Here is a 23,815-nt window from a genome sequence, read left to right as displayed (position 1 = left end):
CCGACTGAGCCACTGAGGTGCTCCTAATTTTGAAATTTTCAAAATAAAAGTTGAGGGGATGCCTGGGTGGCTCAGTCATTAAGCGTCTGCCTTCGGCTCAGGTCATGACTCCAGGGTCCTGGGATTGAGCCCCGCAACAGGCTCCCTGCTCGGTGGAAAGCCTGCTTCTCCCTCTTCCACTCCCCTGCTTGTGTTCCTGCTCTTGCTGTCTCTCTCTGTCAAATAAATAAATAAATAAATACATAAATACATAAATAAATAAATAAAAGTTGAGAAAAACATAAAATCAAGATGCTAGATCACTATTACTATCTTTGGGGAAAGTTAATGGGAAGACACTAACTCATGTATACAGAAATTCTTTACTGATTGGCAAGTATAAATGCCTCTCAAAAAATTATACAAAATTAATTATGTTCCAATTCTGTATTGTTCAAGAAAACATTTGATATGTCATGTTTTCCAATTAGGAAAAGTGTAAATTTTCAAGTTAATACAAGTAGTTTAGTTTAGCTGCCAATTACAGTGTCAACATAAAGTAATAAACATGAATTCTGATTTATCAATCCATCTAGTCTCTTGCGGGTTTAATTTTTTTGAACTGGTCCCTTAGCCCTGACTGACCTCCAGGTACATTGCTAAAACTGAGTTCTTATACCTGTCAGACAGAGGACTGGGCCAAGATAGTCACACAATCTTAACTACATTTGTTTTCATGTCTCATACAACTACACAGAACCTGTCTCAACACTCGTTATAAAATGACTTAAAATCAAGGTTTCTAAACTTGTCCTTAGGAAAGCATCAGTGTCGAAGACTGATATGTTTAAATGAAGTGCATTAATTGAATCAGATTAAGAACGGAATTGCCTTTCTCTGCCCACCTTTCCTTAACAGAGAAGTCTGCAATGGATCTACTGCACAGTGGTGTGAAGAAGGGAGGATGTGGAGGTGGTATGGAAGGGAGCAGCACGGTTCAAAGACTGTTATACTGAGCAAACGAGTTAAGTGAGGATGAGACCCAGATTTCTCACTACTGGAGAAGGTACTGAAAATCTGTCAAAAGGAAAGGTTAGAAGGAACACTGAGGAACTGCTTTAGAATTGAAAGCATCAGTATGAACTCATTTACTTCAATATATATATATACAAAATAAGGAAATAGTTATAGATATGTATATGTATGTAAGTGTGTGTGTGTATATATATTCTAGCTATGTCTCCTAAAAGGGTATACTAAGTGTGGTAATCTTGGTTTCTAAATATTATCCTCCACAAATTCTTAGAGAAATGGCTGATTCCCGGAATGAGGTAGGAAAAGTACAAGATGAACCTGGAAATCTCCTTGTGCCAGAAAGGAAAGAAATCCTCAACAAATGATGGAGACATATCAAAAAGGTATAGGAGCCATCTTGAAGGGGCTTCAATGGCTAAATCTAGGACAATTTGAACATCAAAACAAATAATGCATCTATTGGATTATAACCAACTGAATAAAATAGGAACCCACTAATCTATACTGACATTAATAAACAAATACATAAATGGGAAGAAGGGGAAATTCTTCCTTACAGTAGAAGGTTAATTAATAAATGTAGAAAGAACGATGTAAACATTTGGCAACCTCATAGTAGTGGTTGATAAAGGCAAGCATCACCGATGGAGACTAAAGCTTATTGTTACTTATTGTTAATGTTTGGTGAAGACGAAGCATAATCTTGAAAATTCTCCTCACAAAATACTAATCAATTACAAAGGGAAAAATGGCACCCTTATAGCACACATGGTGACTTCATAGCAGGTGATCAAAGTTAACATCACCAGTGTTGGACATATGAATGTTGCATGCTTTCTGTTATGGTACAATGCACTGAGAAAAGCAAGACATCTTTTTTGTGGTTTCCTGCCAAGCATGTCCTGATTATGAGGAAAAACTGGATGCACCCAGTCAAGGGTCATCCTATAGACTGTAAGGCCTATAACCTTCAAAGCTGTTGAGTTCACGAAAGTCATGAGAAGACTAAGGACCTGTTCCAGATCAGAGACTGAAAGAGATGGGAGCTCTATATGACTAATCTGACACCAAAGAGGAAAAAAAAATTTATTGGTACTTTTGGCAGAATTATTTTAAAAAGGAAAAAAGAAGAAAAAATAAAAATAAAGGCCTGCAAGTTTGACAATGATATACAGAAGGTCACTATAACCTGAGACTGGGGAAGAACACTCCAGAAGATATCCATCTTATTGCTAAGGAACTAATTTTGGGGTGATCTCAGAGCTCCATATCTATATCCCTATCTTAGTATTTATTTTGTTGTTTTGCAAACATTTGGTACTTGCCTATCACACCAATAAGACAATACTGGAGAAGAGGAATTTTTGCTTTATTCGCCAAGAATAATGGTTGTCCTCCAATTCCTCCTAATCACTCCCACTGATCTAAGGATGATATGAGCAACCAGATCCTAGCCTGTCCACCCCAAGCTCTGTTGGCATACTGGGTATTTTCAATGCTCATTAACCAACTTCTAGTCAGTCATCTAGCTCCTACTCCCTTGGACTCATGATCTCTTCAGTTCCAATTCATCCACTTTCTTACCATTTTACATAGCAGACATTGTCAGACCAGCATCTGTTGCAAAGGCTCTAACCCTAGGCCTCCATGCTCTCAACTACAAAATAAGGAACCTGGCCAGGTACGAATAACCCTTGTTTCTCCAGTGATTACCATGTACGGGCATTTATGAGGTAAGTATTATTACTATGCCCAATGTACAGACAATAAAATTGAAGTTTAAAAATATTAAGTAAGTCCAGGGATATATAATTAATGACTGGCAAATCCAGGGTTCAAGTCAAGAGTCTCTGGTGTTCTTAACACACAACACTGCTTCTTTATAGGATCTATAAAAGAACTTTTCAGTTTAAACATTCGGAGATCACTGAAAAAGGATGAGCCAAGGTAGAGAAGAGAGTAACTCTACTTATAAATAATAATGTTGAGTTGTTAATGTTTCTCAGATTGATAATTTCTGTTTTAAAATGACTTACACAGAACTGTTTCTCATTTTAGTCCCGGACTAATGAGCAAAGGAAGTAATGCAACAAGAATGGAACAAAAAAACTGAAACATACTCACAAGATCTCCGTAACGGGCAGATGAAATTACACGTGAAGGAAAATTCCCTGTGCTGCTGAAACATAATCCCCCTGTCTTCATAAATAAAAAAAATAAAAAATAAACAGTTTATGGAAAGGTATGAGCAACTTAATTTTAAAATATATACTTTATTAATTTGATTAGCCTTACTAAAATGTTTGGTGCTGAACATGTACAGGACCTGCTGGTATTGATGAATGTTGGTTCACATCGGATACATCTGTCAACATAACAAAAAAATTTTTAAATGTCAATGAATTATGCTAGACCTAATTTCATCAAACATTTGTCTTCCTAAATGCTGAATTATAATAGATTCATTCAGCTAAGTAATTACTTGTAGTAAAGTAAACAAATTAAAAATATTAACACTGATTTGATTAGTTTTATACCACTCCTTCTATTACAAAGCAAGGTATAAATAAATAAATAAATAAAATTAACCAATAATAGGAGAGCATTCTTTTGAAACTACATGGAGAGTGTAGCATAAATAATATTGAATAGCAGAGATGATTAAGTCACTCAATTAAGAGCCCAAAAAACTCATATAAATTAAACCCAATCTGTTTTCATATGTAGTTATATTAAATCTACTTTATTTTGTCTGTCACAAAGCAAAAAGGAAACATATGCTGAAAAAGATATGTGTATCTATCCCTTCATCAAACCTACAACAAACACTTATAAAGTCTATTCATTATCCTTATTTATTTTAGGAAAATACATTTTTCATTAATGTATGATATACAGGGAGGAAGAGCATCCACCAGAGTAGTGGGGACACTGAAGAGTTTGTTGTATTCATTACTTGTAAGATAGAACAGGTAGGGGATGGGGCATGGCACAGAACTAGGCTCGAGGCAGTACTGGAAAGGGAGGCTTGAGGACCAGCCCAGTAGTCAATATTTGGACACTACAACCCACATCAGCTTAAGAGAAGTAGTGATCCAATACTAAGTACCCCCAGGAGAAGCTATTCAAGTATTTTCTATTTTAAACTTGGGAAATGAAGAGACAACTGTGCTTAGAGGGAAGTCACCATGTAGCCCTCAAAAAAAAATCTGAAGAAGTTGAAATAGGGATACTCCGTTTGAATTAGAGAGAGGCAGGGGTGTGTGTGTGTGTGTGCGCGTGTGTGTATGTGGTGTGCATGTATGCACACATGAAGGGGAAACAGGAAGTGACAGAGAATAGGGCTATACATCAGGGTTCTTGGGTTACTATAATTATCATTTACTTATGAATGTTTTTTATATAACTTTATTATAAAGCACAGTTCCTGGCACATAGTAAGTATGCTATGAATAGAAGTTAATATTTATATGCTATATATATTATAGATTATGTACAAATTACATAATAACAAACAAAAACAGCTACCTTTTACTGAGCATTTACTCTAGAGCACTATGCTAAGAATTTGCATATCCATTTCTGAGCTGTGAAAAAAGCCTATGAAGTGGGTGGTATATCTCCATTCTAAAGACAAGAAGACTGACTGACTATGCTTGCCAAGGTCAAACAACTGATAAGAGAATGAGACAAGCTTTGACCTCTAATCAGTCTCATTCTCTGGGCTTCAGCTTCTTTATGTTAATGTCTACTTCTATCCTTCTTTGGGTTACTGTGATGAAAAGTGATATCATAGCAAGTATTTTCAAAAGGTACAGAGTCCATATAAATGTAAAATGATATTTAAAAAGTCAGCACCCAGCACACGGCTTACCTGTTTCCTAAAGCATTTGCTACCGTAAAAGAGTTTTCATTTTCATCACAGAGCTTACAAGTTGCTTGAGACAACAATGTTCCATTAACAGCTCTTTCCACTAAACGATTTAGAAACAAAATTGTAACTCAAAGTCAGCATATAAGCTTCTATATATTTTGTAAAGCCCAGTCATAATTATTATTCTAATAATTCTCAAAATACCTGATTTGCAGAAGAGGCATGTCAAACACCACCAAAACAAGGTATAGAAAAGTGAAGACTTCCTCACTCCCACATAAAAAAACTAATTTTCCAAATCATAATAATAAATTAGTATTTTTTCAAGTTGTTGTTTTGTTTTTTTGCTTTTTTACTTCTTACCTGTATGTTCCTGTTACAGTGGGTATGCAGAAACAATTTCATAGACAGCTGACATGTTTCTACAACTTACAGGGTTTTTGGTAGCACCTACTAAAATTTTAAATTCACATACCCTTCAACATTACAATTTCATTTTTAGATACCTAACCTACAGAAACACTTGTACATGTATATAAGGATATTTATTGAAGCATTACTTGTTAGAAAATCTTAATATTTATAATAGAAAAATGATGGTATATTCAACCTATGAAATACTATAAAGGAGATTAAAAAGAATGAGGTAATCTAATAGATCATACTGGTAACTGAAAAAAGTATGCTGTAGAACAGTATTTTTGGTATGAAATATTTATATAAAAATACCAGTTATATTTCCTGTGGCTATAATGTATATTTTAAAACAGGAAAAAAAAGGTTCTAGAAGGAAACAGACATGCAAACATGTACGTGCACACGCATCAAAATGATAACAATTACTTTGGGGCTAAGAGAATTAACAGAGAACCAGCACTGGAAAAATGGGTAAAGGACCATTAGTCCCAATCATAAAGTTATCAATAATGTTTATCCATAACGTTTTAAGTTTTTACAAGGTGGTAAAAAGGATTTTAACCAAAGTAAAGGTGAATGACTTGTTTCTCCTACAGTCATCCCCATCTCAGTAAATGGAAACTCCATTGGACCATTCATTTACTCAGGCCCCAGTCCTTAGAGTCTCCTCATTTCTTTTCACATTGCACATTAAAAACAATAAAATTAAAATTAAAAAATAAATCTGCAAACCTTGTTAGCTCTTTTTTCAAAATATATCCAGAAACTGAATTATTCTCTCTACCTTCACAACTCTACCCCGGGCCAACAGCCATCATCTATCACCTGGACTTTTAACCACAGCTTCCTAATTGGAGCCCTGGTTCTATTCTCCAGGCAGAAGCTAGAGTGAGACTTTTCAAAATCAAGTGTGATCATTTCAATCCCCTGAAAACCTTCCAATGGCCTTCCATTTCATTTGGGGTCATTTCTAAGGTCACTATTACAGCCTAAAAGACCTTACATGATCTGCACACAATCTCCCCAACTTTCCAGACCCATCTGCTTCTTTCCAGACCCTTGCTTGCTTCAGCCACATTAGTGTATTTGCTGCTCCTTGAACATGCCCAATTCTTTCCCATCTCAGGATCTTCATACTTGCTATTCCCTCTGCCTAGCATGAGTCCCCTAGTCATCTACATGGCTTTGTCCCTCACTTCCTTCAAATCTTTGCTCAGATGTCACCTTTCCAAAGAGGTCTTCCATGATCATCCATGTAAAATAACACTTGCTCTCTCTTCCTTGCCCTGCCTTATTTGTCTTCATAGCACTTACCACCACCTGGCATATACTATTCATTTGCTCATTGTCTTCCTCTTGCCACTAGAACCTAAGTTTGATTCACTGCTATATCCCAGCACCTGGCAGGTAGTGCTCTAAATAAACATTTTTTTATTTGAAAAACTTAAAATTGGAAGGTTTCACATAAAAATTGTATATTTTTAGCATCTTTTAAAAAATAGGAAAGTCTGATTTCATGGAACCCATGTTCTTACATAATGACAACAATCTGCTGGTACTGAATTGGGGCTAGCTACTGCCTTTTAGCTTAACTGCCCATCTGTTAAATGAAGTTTTAAAAATTTATTTCAACATTTAATTTTGTCAACAAATATTTATGAATAAATATGACAACATACAAATATTTTCAAGAATGTATAGAGACATATAAGTACTAAAAGTATTCTTTTAGTACTCATGAAAGAAACTTAATAGTGACTACATTAGAGGACTAGGAATGAGAGTGAAGGCAGAAGGGAAAGCACTTAGCTTTTATATTTTTCTATACTATCTAAATTTCTAGCCATATACACACATTACTTTCATTTTAAAAAGTAAAATTTTAAAGTTGAAAAATACACGCCTTTTTAAGCGGTAAATCTACATGTGTTCTTATGGTGCTCTCTCCAAAATATACTGCAAATAAACACTCCAAATATCTGCAATACATTAAAAATCTTGGAAAGGAGAGAGAAAAAAATAATTACTTACCTTAGGGTAACTTCTGGGAAATGGAAAAGGTGGGAAGTGTGGACTTTCATTTCTCATTTTATAGCCTCATGAATTATTTGATATTTTTAATGATATGTACTTACAGCATTATTTTTAAAAAATTATTTACCTGAATATCTGAGCATTTTCTTCTTATGTCAGAAATGGGAAGAGTCAAAAGAAGTGTAAGAAGTAAGAAGTACCCTCTTTCTGTCTATTCTTCCACTCCCCTCAGCCCCTCTTGCAAATCCACAGAACAAATTGACAGCAAAAGTTCAAGATGGCTCTAAGGAGCTCACACCATGGAAAATTTTAAGTATGTAATATAGCCTCTAAAATAGTGAAATACTGTTTTCACAGCAGTCACCCAACTATAAGGGGTCACTAGGTGTCAGAGCCACTGTCTGGCCCCCATGCCATCTAGCCTCCATTCTCAGCAACTCATTAAAACTGCAACTTCTGCACCAGTGACCTCTGATTGTCAAAAGTCATTTCAGGGGGCACCTGGGTGGCTCAGATGGTTAAGCATCTGCCTTCGGCTCAGGTCATGATCCCAGGGTCCTGGGATCAAGCCCCGCATCAGGTTCCCTGCTCGGCGGGAAGCCTGCTTCTCCCTCTCCCTCTCCCACTCTCCCTGCTTGTGTTCCCTCTCTTGCTGTGTCTCTGTCAAATAAATAAAATCTTAAAAAAAAAAAAAAAGTCATTTCAGAACTCAGCCCATACTGACTTTCCCACAGCATTTGAAATCTATGAACATCATCACCTTCAGCCCCACTCAGAAAGCCCAAAGGCATTTTTGACTTCCTTTTTCCTCATCCCCATATTCCTTCATTCATCTAAGTCTATTACATCCTTTTAACGTTTCTGGCATCTACTCCTTTGAGTATAACGTGTTCTAACTCTGGTTTAGGCCCTTGTCGCTGCCTGTCTACAGTACCACCACAGCCTCCTCACAGCTCTATTTCTGGTCCCCACTCTAAATGTCAACTTCATGAGGGCAGGGGCTGCATTCCCGTTCACTGTCTTTTCACTCCTTTACCCTTCATGCCCCTGGACAATGGCCAGCACACAGTAGGAGCTCAACAAAACCCCTATGCCTACAGAACACCCTACCATTCAAGGCCTTCCACAATCTGGACCAATGCACCTTTAAACTCAGCAAACTGGGGGCGCCTGGGTGGCTCAGTCGTTAAGCGTCTGCCTTCAGCTCAGGTCATGGTCCCAGGGTCCTGGGATCAAGTCCCGCATGAGGCTCTCTACTCGGCAGGGAGCCTGCTTCTCCCTCTCCCACTCGCCCTGCTTGTGTTTCCTCTCTCACTGTCTCTCTGTCAAGTAAATAAATAAAATCAAAAAAAAAAAACCCTCAGCAAACTGTTATTCCCATAATGCCTTTATATTCAATCTAGATGTTTTTATTTGTAACAATATGTTTGTATTTATAACAATATGTTCATAACAATACTCTTGCTCACACTCTTCCTTCTGCCTGGAATGTTCTCCTTCTTGCTACCTTTTGAAATTCCATTAATCCTTCAAGGTCCCACTATTACACTGCCTCCTCATGCCAACTTTCCCAAACAACCCTGGCTGAAGTGAGTTCTTCCTTATATTTATTGTCTAGAATGCTCATTTCATGATTTAATATATGTGCCCCTATGAAAATATTTTGTTGCTATTTTGCTCTGCAAATCACTTTTCCATATGCATATCCTGCCTTCTAACTAGATTTTAAATAAATTGATGGCAGGGATTTTCATTCCTTTTAAAAATTAATTTTTGAATAAATAATATATAAATAGAATATAAAAATAAAAGGCACAGAAGAATTTAAAAATGAAGTCTCTTTCCCACCTTTTTCCCCCAGATACCCAGTTCTCCACCCTGGAGGTGATACTGTTAGTTCCTTGTAAATTCTTACAGAAATAGGCTGTGCATAAGCATATGAATTTATAATTTTTAGAAAGCATAAATGGTATTTCACCAAATACAGAAAATAGTACCAATAAACAGCAGGTACTCAAATAAATATTTGTGGGTGAATAAATATAAACTTTTCTATAGCTAGTTTTTTTATTTAATGTATCTTGGATTTGTTTCTATAGCAATACTTAGAGAACTACATTATTTTTCTATATAATAATCAATGTTTGTCTGCATCCTACACCCCTGCATGGATGTACAACAGTTTATTTGACTAATACCTCTTAACAGACTTTGACATTGTGTACGATATTTTGTCTTAGGACTAATGTTGCAATAAGAAGCCATGCATATACTTCTTGAGACATATATTTCCCTGCACTAGAACAGGAAATTCCTAGATAAGGGCTACCTGGGTGATGATCTGCATTTGATAAATACAGATGTCAAGTTGCTCTCCGTAGAGACTGCACCAATTTATAATTCCCCAGTAATATATGAATAACTACTTCCCTGTATCCTTGCAAACACATTATCTAAGTTCAAAAGGTTGATAATAGGGGCACCTGGGTGGCTCAGTCAGTTAAGCTTCTACCTTCAGCTCAGGTCATGATCCCGGGTCCTGGGATCGAGCCCTGAGTCAGGCTCCCCGCTCAGCAGGGTAGCTGCTTCTCCCTCTCCCTCTGCCGCTTCCCCTACTTGTGCTCTCTCGTACTTTCTCTCTGTGTCAAATAAATAAATAAAATCTTAAAAAAAAAAAGGTTGATAATAAAATCTGGTAGGTTTAAAAATAAAATTTATTTTAAAAATAAAATTTTAGCGGTGCCTGGGTGGCTCAGTCATTAAGCGTATGCCTTCGGCTCAGGTCATGATCCCAGGGTCCTAGGATCGAGCCCCGCATCAGGCTCTCTGCTTGCCAGGAAGCCTGCTTCTCCCTCTCCCACACTCCCTCCTTGTGTTCCTGCTCTCGCTGTCTCTCTCTCTGTCAAGTAAATAAAATCTTTAAAAAATAAAAATAAAAAAATAAAAATAAAATTTTAATTAATATTATTCTTACACTGAGTAAGGTTGAACTTGTTTTTCATGTTTAACATTTTTTTCTTTGTGAAGTTTTATTCATGATTTTTGGCCATTTTTTAAATTCAGCTTTTCCTCTTGCTCTTATTTATTTATAGAAGTTTTATATATATTGCAGAACTTAGACCTGTTGATTGTATGCATTATAAATTTTTCTCTAGTTTCTAGGTTTTTTTCCTAGTATTGTTTATGATTTTTTTTACGTGATATTTTAGAATTTGTATTCAGTCAATTTTACCAATGTTTCCTGCTGTAGGTTCTGGGTTTCTCCTCATACTTAGGCCTATTCCATCCCAAGACTAAAAAATTTTTTCCTATTTTTTTTGTGATCTTTTATAGAATCATATTTAGTATTTATTTGATTGACCTGAAATTTATTTTTCTTTAAGAAATACGTTAGAAACCCAACTTAGTATTTTCCAAGTTTCCCCAACACCATCTACTAATCAGTCTTTTCTCCACTGACATGAAATGCCACTTTTATCACATATCACATTCTGATTGATTGGATCTATTTTGATTCTCTACAAGTTCCATCCATCAGTATGTGTAATCTATATGGCAGCCATACATGTTATTCCAGAGGCTATAAAATGTGCATAATACCTGATAGGGTTGTTTCCTCTCTCCTTTTTCATAATTTTCTTGGTTTTTCACATTTTTTCCAGATAAACTTTAGAATTAGTTGTGTAGTCTCTAAAATAGACAAACAGTATCCTAGTAGAATTTATTAGGGTTCCATTAAATGTATAGAATGGTATTGGGAGAGCTGACATCTTTATAATATTTAATTTTTCCCCTCCAAGAACATAGTATGTATTTCACTTATTAAAGCCTATGTTTGTATCCTGCGGGAGCATCTAAGTTTTCTTCAGTTGATTTATCTTATACATTTCTTCTAAAGTTTATGCCTCAGCATTTTTTTCTTTTTGTTGCTATTGTAGATGAGATCTTTTCTTCCTTCATTCATTCTAAAGAACTGTTGTTTAGATAGAAGAAGGACACTTATTTTTGGAAAATAATTTTGTATCCAAAACCTTTATTGTTTATAATTTTTAGTAATTCCCCTGGGTTTTCTAAACATATAATCAAATCATTAAAAATTAATTTTTGATGATTTTTACCTCCTTTTTAATTATTCTACCACCTATTTATTTCACTTACCTAAGTACACAATTTACATCTTTCTCTGGGTCCTGACATTAATAGGAATGCTTATCATTTCTCCCTATTAAGCATCATTTTGGCTTTTGAGTTGAAACATATATACTTCATCATGTTATTTTAAGGAAGTATCAATCTAATCATACATTATAAAGAATATTTTTTAATTTTTTATATTTTTTAAAAGATTTTATTTATTTATTTGTCAGAGAGAGAGAGCACAAGCAGGGGGGAGTGGCAGGCTGAGAGAGAAGCAGGTCCCCACTGAGCAAGGAGCCCGATGTGGGACTTGATCCCTGGACCCCCAGGAACATGACCTGAGCCGAAAGCAGACACTTAACTGACTGAGTCACCCAGCCGAGAATTTTATTAGGTAGGGCTTTTTATTCTCTTCCCATTGCCTGCTATTGTCTTAAACATCAATAAATTTTGGACAAAAAAAAATACTGTTCACCTAGCTATTTCAATTAATGTCCTTATCAAGAACAGCATAAGTGAAGATTCATTACTACTTTTTCATAAAGAATTTACTGCTTACCTAAAATATGGCCAGTGGGACAGTGGCATTTTCCTTCTGCAGTTAAACCACCAGGGCAAGAAATGCAATTCCAGCCATCTTCAGTAACACCTTTCTAAATTAAAATAAAACAAAACAAAATAAAATTTCTCCTTCTTAACTGGTGATGTAAATCCAAAAAGCCACAATAGTATACAATTTGTAGTCAATATTCAAATAAATCATGCACATATGAGACACATAAAAATTTCCTGCATAGCCAAACAGTGCTTACATTCCAAAATTAAGTTACACATTATCACTATGTACTGACTACTGTTAACTGTTAACTCTAGGCAACAGTTCTTCTTCATGATTTTCAGTTCAAATGAGTTCTTACTCTCAAAGTAATACTGACATTCAGTTTTTCCATTTACAAAGATAAAACACAACAAAATTCAACAGTATTTAATCAACACATAGCCAATTAATAGTTTGGTTTTACCTGTTCTAACATATTCTAATTTTTATAATCCAAATACATTAGCTTTTAAAAATGAAACTATGATTCAAAATGGGTGAATTTTATGGTATATGAATAATATGTAAACAAAGTTGTTAAAGTTAAATTAAAGTTAAATTATAAAGTTATAATTTAAGTTATAAAGTTAAATTATAAAAAAATAAATTAAATTTCTATCCATTGTTTGTATTAATAAAGGTTTTTGACAAAATATGACATCATTCAAAATTGGGCTTATTTTATTATATGGTTTTTCCTAAACCTGGGGCGAAAACAAATATGGATGCAACCAAAATGAACAGAGAATAGTAATAACAAAACAATAAGAAATCATTGTTAATTTTGGTTGAAAAGACTGGATATACCAAGAAATGCTCCTGTGTTTGGCAGTACATTATAGAGGACTATTTAAAAATTATGATTATTTTGCAATTTCATTGCAAAATAAATTTGCTTTACAGCCATTTCATATTAGCAGCTTTTTATCATTGCTAATTCAGCAATGGTCACTATTTCCAAAAATATAAAATAAGTATTAAAGTGATAATCAAACTTATAAGTTAAACCAAATTAGCCATAAATTAGGACAACTGGTAAATTAAACTATTAACTTAATAGTAATTAATTTAATAGTAATTTAAACTATTAAATTGCCAGATTCAATTTTTTTATCCAGATAATGAGAAGAAACATTACTATAAAAGAACTACCTCACAAAGACTCCTAATTATTTTTTTTAAAAGATTGTATTTATTTGACACAGAGTGAGAGAGCAAGCACAAGCAGGGGGAGAGGCAGACAGAGGGAGAAGCAGGCTTCCCGCTGACTCCAGGACCATGGTGTCATGACCTGAGCCGAAGGCAGACCTTAACTGAGTGAGCCACCCAGGCGCCCCAAAGACTCCTAATGATTGAAAATGACTGGAAAATGTATTTCTATTAATTAGGAATCATTATATATAATAACTAATTTACTAATTTTCTAAAAATTATGATATAATGACTAACAAAACAGCACAGATATTATTTAACCTATTTAATGATGCAATTGGCATTTCATGAACTAATCACACCTTAGGTATCATTATGAACGTGAATTGTTATAAGACTGTTGACACAGAACTCAATCTGTACCAGTCAAAATATACACACATCCCAACTTGCTCTTTATATGTATCATTCATCTATTTAAAAAAAAAAAAAACACTGAGTTATTCTATGAGAAAATATAAAGACACAAATTTCACAGGTTTTTTTAAATTTCAAAGTTTAAAAACTAAAGCAATTACATTAGTTTTTTCCAAGTTTGCATGAAATTTCACTGATCGCCCAAAATTTACTCTAGTAAAAACAAAATTAATTTAATAATTTTAAAGTTTGGGAACATATTAGAGTACAGCATTAAAACATAGTTTAAAAAATAAAAACATTTAAGGGGCGCCTGGGTGGCTCAGTTGGTTAAGTGGCTGGCTCTTGATTTTAGTGCAGGTCATGATCTCAGGGTCCTGGGATTGAGCCCTGCGTGGGGCCCCACACTTAGCAGGGAGTCTGCTCAAGGATTCTCTCTCCCTCTTCCTCTGCCCATCCCCTGACTCACGCTCTCTCTAAAATGAATAAATAAAATATTTAAAATAAATAAAGACATTCAATTTACTACCTTTTACAGTAAAATTATTTTAAAGTAAATACTTGATACCATGTTTTCTGGGCACTTTTTACAAATAAAATCAGGTCCTCCATTATTAGAGAGCATCTGAAATCCTGGTAGACACATACATGAAGTTCCTAAAAAGAAAAGAGTCAATTTTGACCTTGGTAAATAAAAATAAAATTCCAAGATAGGGAAACTTTCAATATTCTTAAGGTCTTGAAAAGCAGTATAGCTGTTAAGAGCAAATCCGGAAACGTACTATGTGGGTTCTAATCTTAATTCTATTTAGCTGTGTGACCTTGAGCAAGTTACTGAACTCTGTGCCTAGGGTTCCACTTTGGCAAAATGGGGACAATAACAGTACTTACCTCATAGGGCTGGCATGAGTATTAAATTAGTTATTATATGGGAAGGTCTTAGAATATGTATGGTACACAGTAGGTTTTGTGTTTGCTACCACTTTAACTGCAAGCATAACTGAACTATTAAAGCACTGAACTTTAATTTCAATAATCAAACTATCTATTAACTGCTATGGGAAATTTTACAGTTCTATTTCATTCAAACATACACATATATTCAATTATTTCAAATTTACTTTGCCAAAACAAAACCTTATTAGCAAAGTTACCTTGATTCAAATAAATCACTCTTTTTCCTCTGGACAGACAGTAGACTTTATAAGATAACCATTATTCAACTTGTTGGATAGGTAAGGACAACATTCTCTAAGGAGACATCAAGTGGAAACAGATCCCATAGGAATCTACGTCGTAGAATGCATACAATATTTGGGTTCATAAGTATGAAGCTAACACCTTACACTTTAAGAGTCTTTCTCATGTACACTTTTAGAGTCTACACTAAATGTTTTCTCATTCATATTTCCTCACCTGGGGAGCCTGACCAGTCTTATGTGATGACTTAAATGAGGATATATCAAATTTGAAGACAGCAGAAAGTTAACATCATGGGTGGCCAAATCAAGATTGAAAACATCCTACACTTTAGAATATGGAAAAAGTCTTGTTCTGAGCAGTTTCAGGGAGGAGAACTAGGGCCAAATGATGGAAGTTTCAAGAAAAAAGAAATAAGCTTAATCTAAAGAGACTTCAAGGACAATTAGTAATAGTCAATAATAAAAGGGATAAGTCCTAAGGAAATCTATATTAAGGACACACGATATAGTGGAAATACACCGGTAGAAACAGAGCAAAGAGACACCAGTTCTTCCAATCCACAATTTAGGTGACAAAGAAAATATTACAAATCAACTGGGCTTCCATTTCCTTATCTGTAAAATAAGAAGACTGGACCTGATCCTGGTTAAGGTCCCTTCTAGCTCTAGGTTTCTGGGATTGAAAAGCAAGATAAAGAGCTAACAAAGTTTATAAGCGCTCATTTGCATTCCCTCCCCAACCCGTCCTATGACCTATTCCTCTATACTTCGTTACTTCTCTATTTCTTTTCTGTCTTTGGTAGGCGACTTTCCAGGTGCCTCCCGAAAGACCCCTCTGATGAGAAGTGGGGGACTGGCGCGGCGAAATTCATTATTGGCGCTGGCTCACGGGGTAGCTTACTCTGGGTTCCCCAACCTCATTTGTGTGCAAGCTGCAATCCTCCAAGGAAACCCATCTCTCAGGCGTTGGCGGTTAACGTTCCTGAAGCATTTCTTCCCGCAGATGAAAAGGTGTTTCAGAGACGCCGGGGACTAAGCAGCAACAAGGCTGGAGTGTTAGAACTGTGGCTAGGGCCCACCCTGAACGGTCTCACCTCGGGCATCCCGCCTCTGGTTGGCTCCGCACGGGACACAGGACAGCGCGGAGATATCGAAGTACTGGTTGTGGCCGCACGACTCTGGCTGCAGGAATGGAAAGGAGAAGGTCTGGGCGTGTGAGACTCGAGGGAGGACCACCAGGAGGAATACATTCACGGCCGCCGAGGACAAGACAGACCAAGCCGCCATGGCCAGCCTGGCCCCACCGCCACCCGTCACCATGGTGCAGACGCCGGCGGCCGCGCAGTCTCCAGCGCCCCATCAGCCGCTGCGGCGCATCTGCAGAACCGATTGGACAACTCCGCCTGGGGTTCCGGAAGTGTCTGCAGTCGCTGCCTGGTTGCTAGGTGAGCAAAGCCGCGGGAAGCTGGCTGGTCTGGGAAAGGATGGGACAGAGCGGCAGGCTAGGCCTGTAGGCTGGCGGGCGCAACTGGCTATTTAAAATGTGTTTCAAACTCTGAGACAGCGACCCATTAACCGGGATATGATATGAGTTTAGGAGGTCGGTAAATAGAATACCACTTTCCCAATACAATCACCCAGCATAATTTTTAGCCACCTTATTCATCAGTAGTAGCTTGAAACAACTTTGGCTTTCTCAGAAAAAAAATTTTGTAATAAAAATGATTTGGCACTATTAAGGAAAATACACACACACACAATTCTTAATGCTTGTGGAAAATGCATCTAAGTTAAGTTAGATTACTTTAACCGTTAACAACCATCAGGCCTTGTATTTCTCACGTGGCCTTCCCCAAGAGACCAGCATTCACTCAGTCACTAGTATCTATGATACAGGACACAGGAGAAATATGTTCTGAAAACTCTTCCTTAAAGATGAATTCTAAAAAGTGTTTTTGAGTAATTATGCATTGTTGGAGTGTCTGGTTGGTAGTGAAAATGACTTAACTGAGTAAGATTTAAAAAAAAAACCCACAAAACACACGTGACTATACAAATGTTAATGGAGACTCAGAAAGGGTATGGTCAGAATAGTTGAGATTAACTGCGAAAGCTTTGTATGGGTGATTTTTAATTCTAGTCCTCTTTAATTAAGTACATACTGTTACATGCTCTGTGGAAGGAATTGGGGAAATAATATTTACTCATTGCCTACTGTGTAATTAAAGCAACAAAAGAGCTCCCATTCATGATGGTTTTCCTTGTGTCCCACACTGTGCACTATACTAAGTTCTTGGCAGCATTAATCTTAATTCTTCATAATAACCCTTTGAGGGAATATTATCCCTTTTTGTATCCTTTAACAAAAAAAGAAGAAGAAGAAGAAGAAATTGAGGATCAAGAAAGTTACATTTTAGGAAGTACTGGAACTAGAATTTATCTCCATCTGGTCAACTCCACAACCTATTATCTTTTCATTTTATTAAGTGGCTTCTTTGTGGAATAGAGAAAAATTTTGGCATTCTACATGTAGGACAAACCTATTGCCTTTAGTTAACGAGATGATACAGCCATTGTATACCACAGACAGTGGAACTATGGTTGTCTAAGACCTTTGGGCACTAGACCTGGCAAAACTGCTCCAAAGAGCTAAATAAAGAGCTTAGTTGTAGTGAAAGGATTCAAAATACAGTTAGGTTTGCCATAACTGGAGATACTGTGGGTTCATCTATATAAACTGCTTACAAGGATAGCAGAAAGAATGTTAGCTAAAACTGTTAAGCATAAATTGGGACTGTATCATTAGGGATATTTTTGCTGCAAGTAAATAGATCAGGTTGTTTAAGCCAGTTTACAATGGTTAAAAACAAACATGAGAAGTATAGAGATAGGTGGTCACTGGTCTTCATTCAGTGATGTCAGATAGTCATTGTTGCAGTTTTCTTGCCTTTCCCCTCTAATTTGCAGTGTGCGTCCCTTACACCAGATATCAACATTCAGATTTAATACAGGAAGAACAAAATGAGCTGAACCAGAGATATTTCCACTGTTTCTTTTAAAAAATGAAAGCAAACGATTTCTCTGTGTCATGTATTATGCTAAACTTCTTACATGCATTATTTCAATCTTTTTAACAACCTTATGAATAGACAGTACATTTATCAGGCTTAAAGACATACCCAGTATCACCCAGCTAAAATGTGAGAAAATTATCCATAGAAGTGGATGAGACTAAGAGCACGTGGTTTACTGTCAGCTTATGAAGAAGCGTACCAAAAACCATGAGAGGATGCTTCCAAAGAGGATAGCAAATGCTTATTGAACATCTAGAATGAGATAGGTACTGCACCCTGCCTTACCTACATTAACAAAATTTGGGCAATAGAAGAAGGGAGAGACAGGAGAGGATGAATGGAAGAGCTGTTTAGGAGGAAGAATCATGAGAATGTTATGACTTGGACAAAGAAACAAAAGAGAAGAAACAAAAATAAGGATCACTCAGTTTCTGACTTGGGTGGCTAGGTGGATTGTGACATTATAGGAAGATAGGAAATGTCTGGGGAAGGATAAAAGCTTCTCACTGAATACAGAAAAAATTTAAAGGTAGAAATTAAAGTTATAGGAATTGGGGTGCCTGAGTAGCTCAGTTGGTTGAGTGTCTGTCTTTGGCTTGGGTCATGATCCCAGGGTTCTGGGACCAAGTCCCATGGCGGGCTCCCTGCATGGCGGGGAGTCGCTTCTCCCTTTCCCTCTGCCCTTCCTCCCCCCCCCGCTCGTTCTCTCTCTCTCTCAAATAAATGAATAAAATCTTAAAAAAATAAAGTTATAGGAATTATCTGTTTGTGGGAGTTGGGACCATATAATAATTTAAATAATTGATATTAATTGCTTGTTTTCATGTGTTAGGCACCACAATATCCCATTTAACAAAATTGGGACCATTATAATCACTTCTACTTTACAGATGAGAAAACCAAGACTTAGAAAGCAATGTATGACTTCCTAAGGTCATGCTCAGATCATGGTTCTAACTGGTAATTTGATACCAGAGCCCACACTTTTGACCCTGATTCTCTACTGCTGCCCTTGAATCCCTGGCTGTGCTTTCCTGGGCATGAATAAAGAAAAAGGAAAAGCAAATAAGCCCATGAGGGGGACTAACGAATTAAAATATTACAAAGAACGTGATAAAAAAATGCGAAGTGCGGAAATGGAAGTGGTGGTTAGAAACGGGAATTAGTGAAGTCAAGATCTCACAGTCAGGGCACTTTGTGTCATAAGCCCTGCTCTCTTTTCCCATTTTCACACTCTTGGTATTAGTCTAGTTCCTACTAGAACTGCTGCATCACATTCAATATGTTCAACACTGAACTTGGCTTCCATGATGGAACACTCTCCCAGTTTTTCTCCAGGTTATTCCTAGAATAAACTTCCTTGTTATTCCTGCTCTTTGCCCTTTGTTGGCTCAGCTTCCTTTATCTATTATATGGAGAATCCCTGAGGGCTCAGTCCTAGACTTTTTCTCTTCTCATACTTTGGTTTCCCTGTGGATGATGTCAACCATGTTCTTGACATCACTGACCACTGTTTGCAGATGACTCAAATATTTATATATATATATATCCAAGCGAAGTATCTTTTCTGAGCCCTGAACAGAATTTCCACTTCTTGCTTGAAAACTCCATTTGGGTGGAATTAAGCATCTTTAATTCAAGGTGTCCAAAAACAACCCATGAACTCCATCACTCCCCCACCTCCAACCTTGTCTTCTTCTAGTGTTTTATATCTCAGTTAATGACAACATCATCCCACCTGTAATACAGACCAAAAATCTAAAAGTCACTTTTGATGCTTTCCTTCATCTTCCCATTTCAATCTAGACTTCTTGATTTTTTTTATCTTCTAAATATCTCTTGAATTAATTGCCCAAATATCCCTTGAATTCTTTTACTTTTCTTAACTCTACATCACTATCACCCTAAAATGCTACCTTCTCACATATGAATTACTGCAATGACCTCTTTTACACCTTAATTTTTCAGTGTTAGGCATTATCAATTATTTTTTTTCGTTTAGGTATAATTGACATATAACATTATATTAGTTTCAGGTGTACATGATTCAGTATTTGTATATGTTGAGAAATGATCATAACAGTAAGTCTAGTTAACATCCATCACCATATAGTCACAAAATTTTTTTCTTGTAATGAGAACTTTTAAGATCTACTCTTAGCAACTTTCAAATATGCGATCAGTATTATTAACTATAGTCACCATGCTGTATATTACATCCCTGTGACTTTATTCTATAGCTGGAAGTTTATACTTCTTGACTCTCTTCACCCATTTCACCCACTCTCTACCCTCCACCTCTGAAAACCACCAATCTGTTCTCTGTATCTATGTTTGGGGCTTTTTTGTCATTTTTTTTAATAGATTCCACATGAGTGAGATCATATGGTATTTGTTTCTCCGTCAGACTATTTCACTTAGCATAATGCCTCAAGGTCCATCCATGTTGTTGCAAATGGCAAAATTGTATTGTTTTTTTATGACTGAATAATATTCCTATACATATGTGTGTGTATAATCACATTTTCTTTATTCATCTATCAATGGACACTTAGGTTGTTTCCAATGTTTCCATATCATGGTTACTAAAATTAATGTTACAGTAAGTGTGAGGGTGCATATATCTTTTTGAGCTAGTGTTTTCATCTTCTTCAGATAAATACCCAGAAGTAGAATTGCTGGATCATGTAATAGTTCTCTTTAATTTTTAGAGGAACCTCCATAGAGGGTTCCATGATGGCTGTACCAACTTAAATTCTCACCAACAGCACACAGAGGTTTCTTTTTTTCCACATCCTTACCAAACCTTTTCTTTTTGATAATAACCAGTCTAACAGGTGTGAGGTAATATTTCATATTTTGAAGATTTTATCCATTTGTTTGACAGAGAGAGCACAAGCAGGGGAGGGGCAGGCAGAGGGAGAGAGAAGCAGAGCCCCACTGAGCAGGGAGCCTGATGCGGGGCTCAATCCAAGGACCCCGAGATCATGACCCCAGCCGAAGGCAGACACCTAACCAACTGAGCCACCCAGGTGCCCCTTCACTGTGGTTTTTGATTTGCATTTCCCTGATGATGAGTAATGTTGAGTACCTTTTCATGTACCTGTTGACCATTTGTATGTTTTCTTTGGAAAAATGTCTATCCAGACATTCTGCCCATTTTTTAATCAGATTGTTTCATTGCTGTAATAGTTTATATATTTTGGATATTAATCCTTTAACAGATACATGATTTGTATGAATTTTCTCCTATCCGGTAGTTTGCCTTTTCATTTTGTTGATGGTTTCCTTTACTGTGCAGAAGCTTTTAGTTTGATGTAGCCCAACTTGTTTATTTTTGCTTCAGTTGCCTCAGGCATCTATTTTTTTTTTTTAAGATTTTATTCATTTACTTGAGAGAGAGCATGTGCTTTCATGCACACATGCACGGATGGTGGAGGATTGTGGCAGAGGGAGAAGGAAAAGCTAATAACTCCCCGCTGAGCAGCGAGCCCGACACGGTCTCCATCCTAGGACTCTGAAATTATGACCTGAACCAAAGGCAGATGCTTAACTGACTGAGGAGCCACCCAGGTGCCCCTCAGGCATCTATGTTCTTAAGCACTATGTTATGTGACCTCTAAAGGACATAAACTAAAAATGAAAAGACTATGCAGTCTATTAAACTGGAAGGGGAAAGTGGAGTGATGTTCAAGAGAGATCTCAAGTTAAGTGTATTGAATATTCTCTTCTTTCTTGGTTTACTTCCTTCTTGGATAACTACTTCATCAGCTTCCTGGAAAAAGATGCATAAGATGTAAATTTTGAGACCTGCATATCTGCAAATATCTTTATTCTTCCCTCACAGTTACTTAATAGTTTACTTGGGTATGAAGTTCTAGTTTGGAAATATCCCCTCAGAATTTTGGAGGCACTGCTTCTTTTTCTTTTGGTTTCTAACATTGCTGTTGAAAAATCTGCCATTTTGATTCTTTTGTGTTTAAATTTGTTTTTTACCTTCTGGAAGTCTTGAGGATATTCCTCTGTCCTCATATTTCTTAATTTTACAGTGATGTGTCTTGGGGTATTTCACTGTCTTTTTTTTTTTTTAAAGATTTTATTTATTTATTTGAGAGACAGCAAGAGAGAAAGCGCTTACATGACTGGGGTGGGCAGGGGGCAGAGGGGAGGCTCTCAAGCAGACTCTGATGTGGGGCTCCATCTCACAACCCTGAGATCATGACCCTGAGATCATGACCTGAGCCAAAACCAAGAGTCAGACGCAACTGAGCCACCCAGGCGCCCCAGGGGTATTTCATTGTCTTCTTTTGTGTTGAGCACATTGTCATTTAATATACATTTGTTGCAATGGAAAAGATTAAATCAAAACTTGCTTCACTCTTTCATTCTCTAGTTTATTATCATCTTCTAAACCCTAAGGGGATCTCAATGCCATCTCCTTTCATTTGATCGCTGGGAAGGGGGCAGAGGACCAATGGGGGTTAAGCCTGGAGTAGGCTCTAGCCAGTCATAAGAGACAGAATTTTTTTGTGTCCACAAAATTTTTGTGTTACATGCACCAGTAACCAGTCTCAGGGGAGGACTCCAAACATTTCTACCCATTGCATCTTGGTTTTGGAGTCACTAAGGGAAATACAATGCTGTCAAACACTGGACAGACAACACTTCACTTACATAGAGAAGAGACAGAGCAGGATCAGTTTCAATAGTGGTGTCAGTCCCCGATGGCCAGTGGGTCTCTCCTGGCCACAGACACAAGGCAACTGGCCGATGTACCACATCCCTCTCATGCTGCAGTGGAAGCAACCTGGCCCCTCTCCTCAGGGGACGAATATAACAGTGGGTTGACCAAGTGACATATAATGTACATACTTGAAACCCAGACAAGAGTAGTTAGTGAGCCCAAAACAAGGAAAGATATTCCCACATAAGGTGATAGCCCAGGTACAATCTGTGTGGGCTCTTTAACTCTTGGTAAGAAGTGTTCCAGACTCAAGGCTCATTCTTATGCAGCTGAGTGGGGGCTGAAAGACTACACGCAGGAGACTTCCAACACAAAGTCTTCTAGATTATTTTATTTTATTTTACTTTTTGGCTTTCTCCTTACATTCCGTCTTTGGAATTATAAGCACTGTATCATTTAGTCCTCAAAAATTGCTCTGAATGGTGGGTACTGTTATCTTCACCCTACAAATGGAAAAGTTTAAGGATAAGGAACTCGTTCAGTCATGAAGTGGTAGAGCTGGGATTTAAACTTGGATCTGCCTGATTCAAGAGCCCAGTCTTAATCTCCATGCTCTACATGTCCTCCTGTGTGTGATGGCATGTGCCCTGTCTCTCCTGCTATAGCATAAGCTTCTTGAGGAAAGGGGACTGTGAGTTCTTCACCCCATTGTTTTAGGAGCCTTGGCAAGACGCTTGACACACAGTCTGGGCTCAATAAATGCCAGCTGAATTGAATGGAAGTCAAAGTGTGCAAGAGGAATAAGGTCCTTGGAGTTGAGAAAATCAAGGAACTCTTAAGACCAAGTGATAGAAGGCTGTTCTTGTGGTTGTTGAAGAGCTTGGAAGGGCAGCTAAAAACTGTGATACCAAAATCATTCAGTGTGGAGTGATGTAGATGTGGTAAAAAGCTTGGAGGGGCTAAATGCCCAGGCAGAACCATGGAGTTCATGGCTCAGTGTGGTTAAAATATTTTAGGATATAGTCTTCTGTTTTGTTGTTCCAGAAACTTACTTATCTTTCTATTCTCTAAAATGATTAGGTTTCCATGTTGACATACTAAAGGTTCAAGAAACTATTCAATAACCGAATACCATGTAATTAAAGCCAATTAATTGCCTCAACTGGAATTTTCTGGTTTTGATTGTAATGGTATTGCTATCTAAGAAAGGCA

General features: G+C 36.9%; 1 protein-coding gene and 1 long non-coding RNA gene across 4 annotated transcripts in view; one reads left to right on the top strand and one right to left on the bottom strand.

Annotated features, from left to right (window-relative positions):
* The window catches only part of LOC112823228 (uncharacterized), a 51,702-nt gene extending 48,443 nt beyond the window's left edge, over nucleotides 1-3,259 (top strand). The window contains exons 4-5 of one of the 2 annotated variants that reach the window (XR_012378261.1): nucleotides 1,311-1,397; nucleotides 3,073-3,259. This is a non-coding gene — a long non-coding RNA (uncharacterized lncRNA). The remainder of the gene's footprint in view (nucleotides 1-1,310; nucleotides 1,398-3,072) is intronic. The other variant, XR_003207966.2, reaches the window with a different exon arrangement.
* TMEM67 (transmembrane protein 67) overlaps nucleotides 1-16,174 on the bottom strand; it is a 50,212-nt gene extending 34,038 nt beyond the window's left edge. The window contains exons 1-6 of one of the 2 annotated variants that reach the window (XM_025870833.1): nucleotides 15,940-16,174; nucleotides 14,212-14,300; nucleotides 12,036-12,129; nucleotides 4,889-4,988; nucleotides 3,310-3,379; nucleotides 3,139-3,213 (exon numbers count right to left, since the gene is read on the bottom strand). In XM_025870833.1, coding sequence (XP_025726618.1) covers nucleotides 3,139-3,213; nucleotides 3,310-3,379; nucleotides 4,889-4,988; nucleotides 12,036-12,129; nucleotides 14,212-14,300; nucleotides 15,940-16,165 — 654 coding nt within the window. In that variant the 5' untranslated portion in view covers nucleotides 16,166-16,174. Of the gene's footprint in view, nucleotides 1-3,138; nucleotides 3,214-3,309; nucleotides 3,380-4,888; nucleotides 4,989-12,035; nucleotides 12,130-14,211; nucleotides 14,301-15,939 lie in introns of those variants that run through there. The other variant, XM_073892965.1, reaches the window with a different exon arrangement.
* Nucleotides 16,175-23,815: the final 7,641 nt, after the last annotated feature.

The sequence above is a fragment of the Callorhinus ursinus genome, unplaced genomic scaffold, assembly GCF_003265705.2.
Source record: "Callorhinus ursinus isolate GAN/ISIS: 27379988/994484 unplaced genomic scaffold, GSC_fseal_2.0 scaffold5, whole genome shotgun sequence".
NCBI classification, from domain to species: Eukaryota; Metazoa; Chordata; class Mammalia; order Carnivora; family Otariidae; genus Callorhinus; species Callorhinus ursinus.
This window is presented reverse-complemented; position numbering and strand designations above follow the sequence as displayed.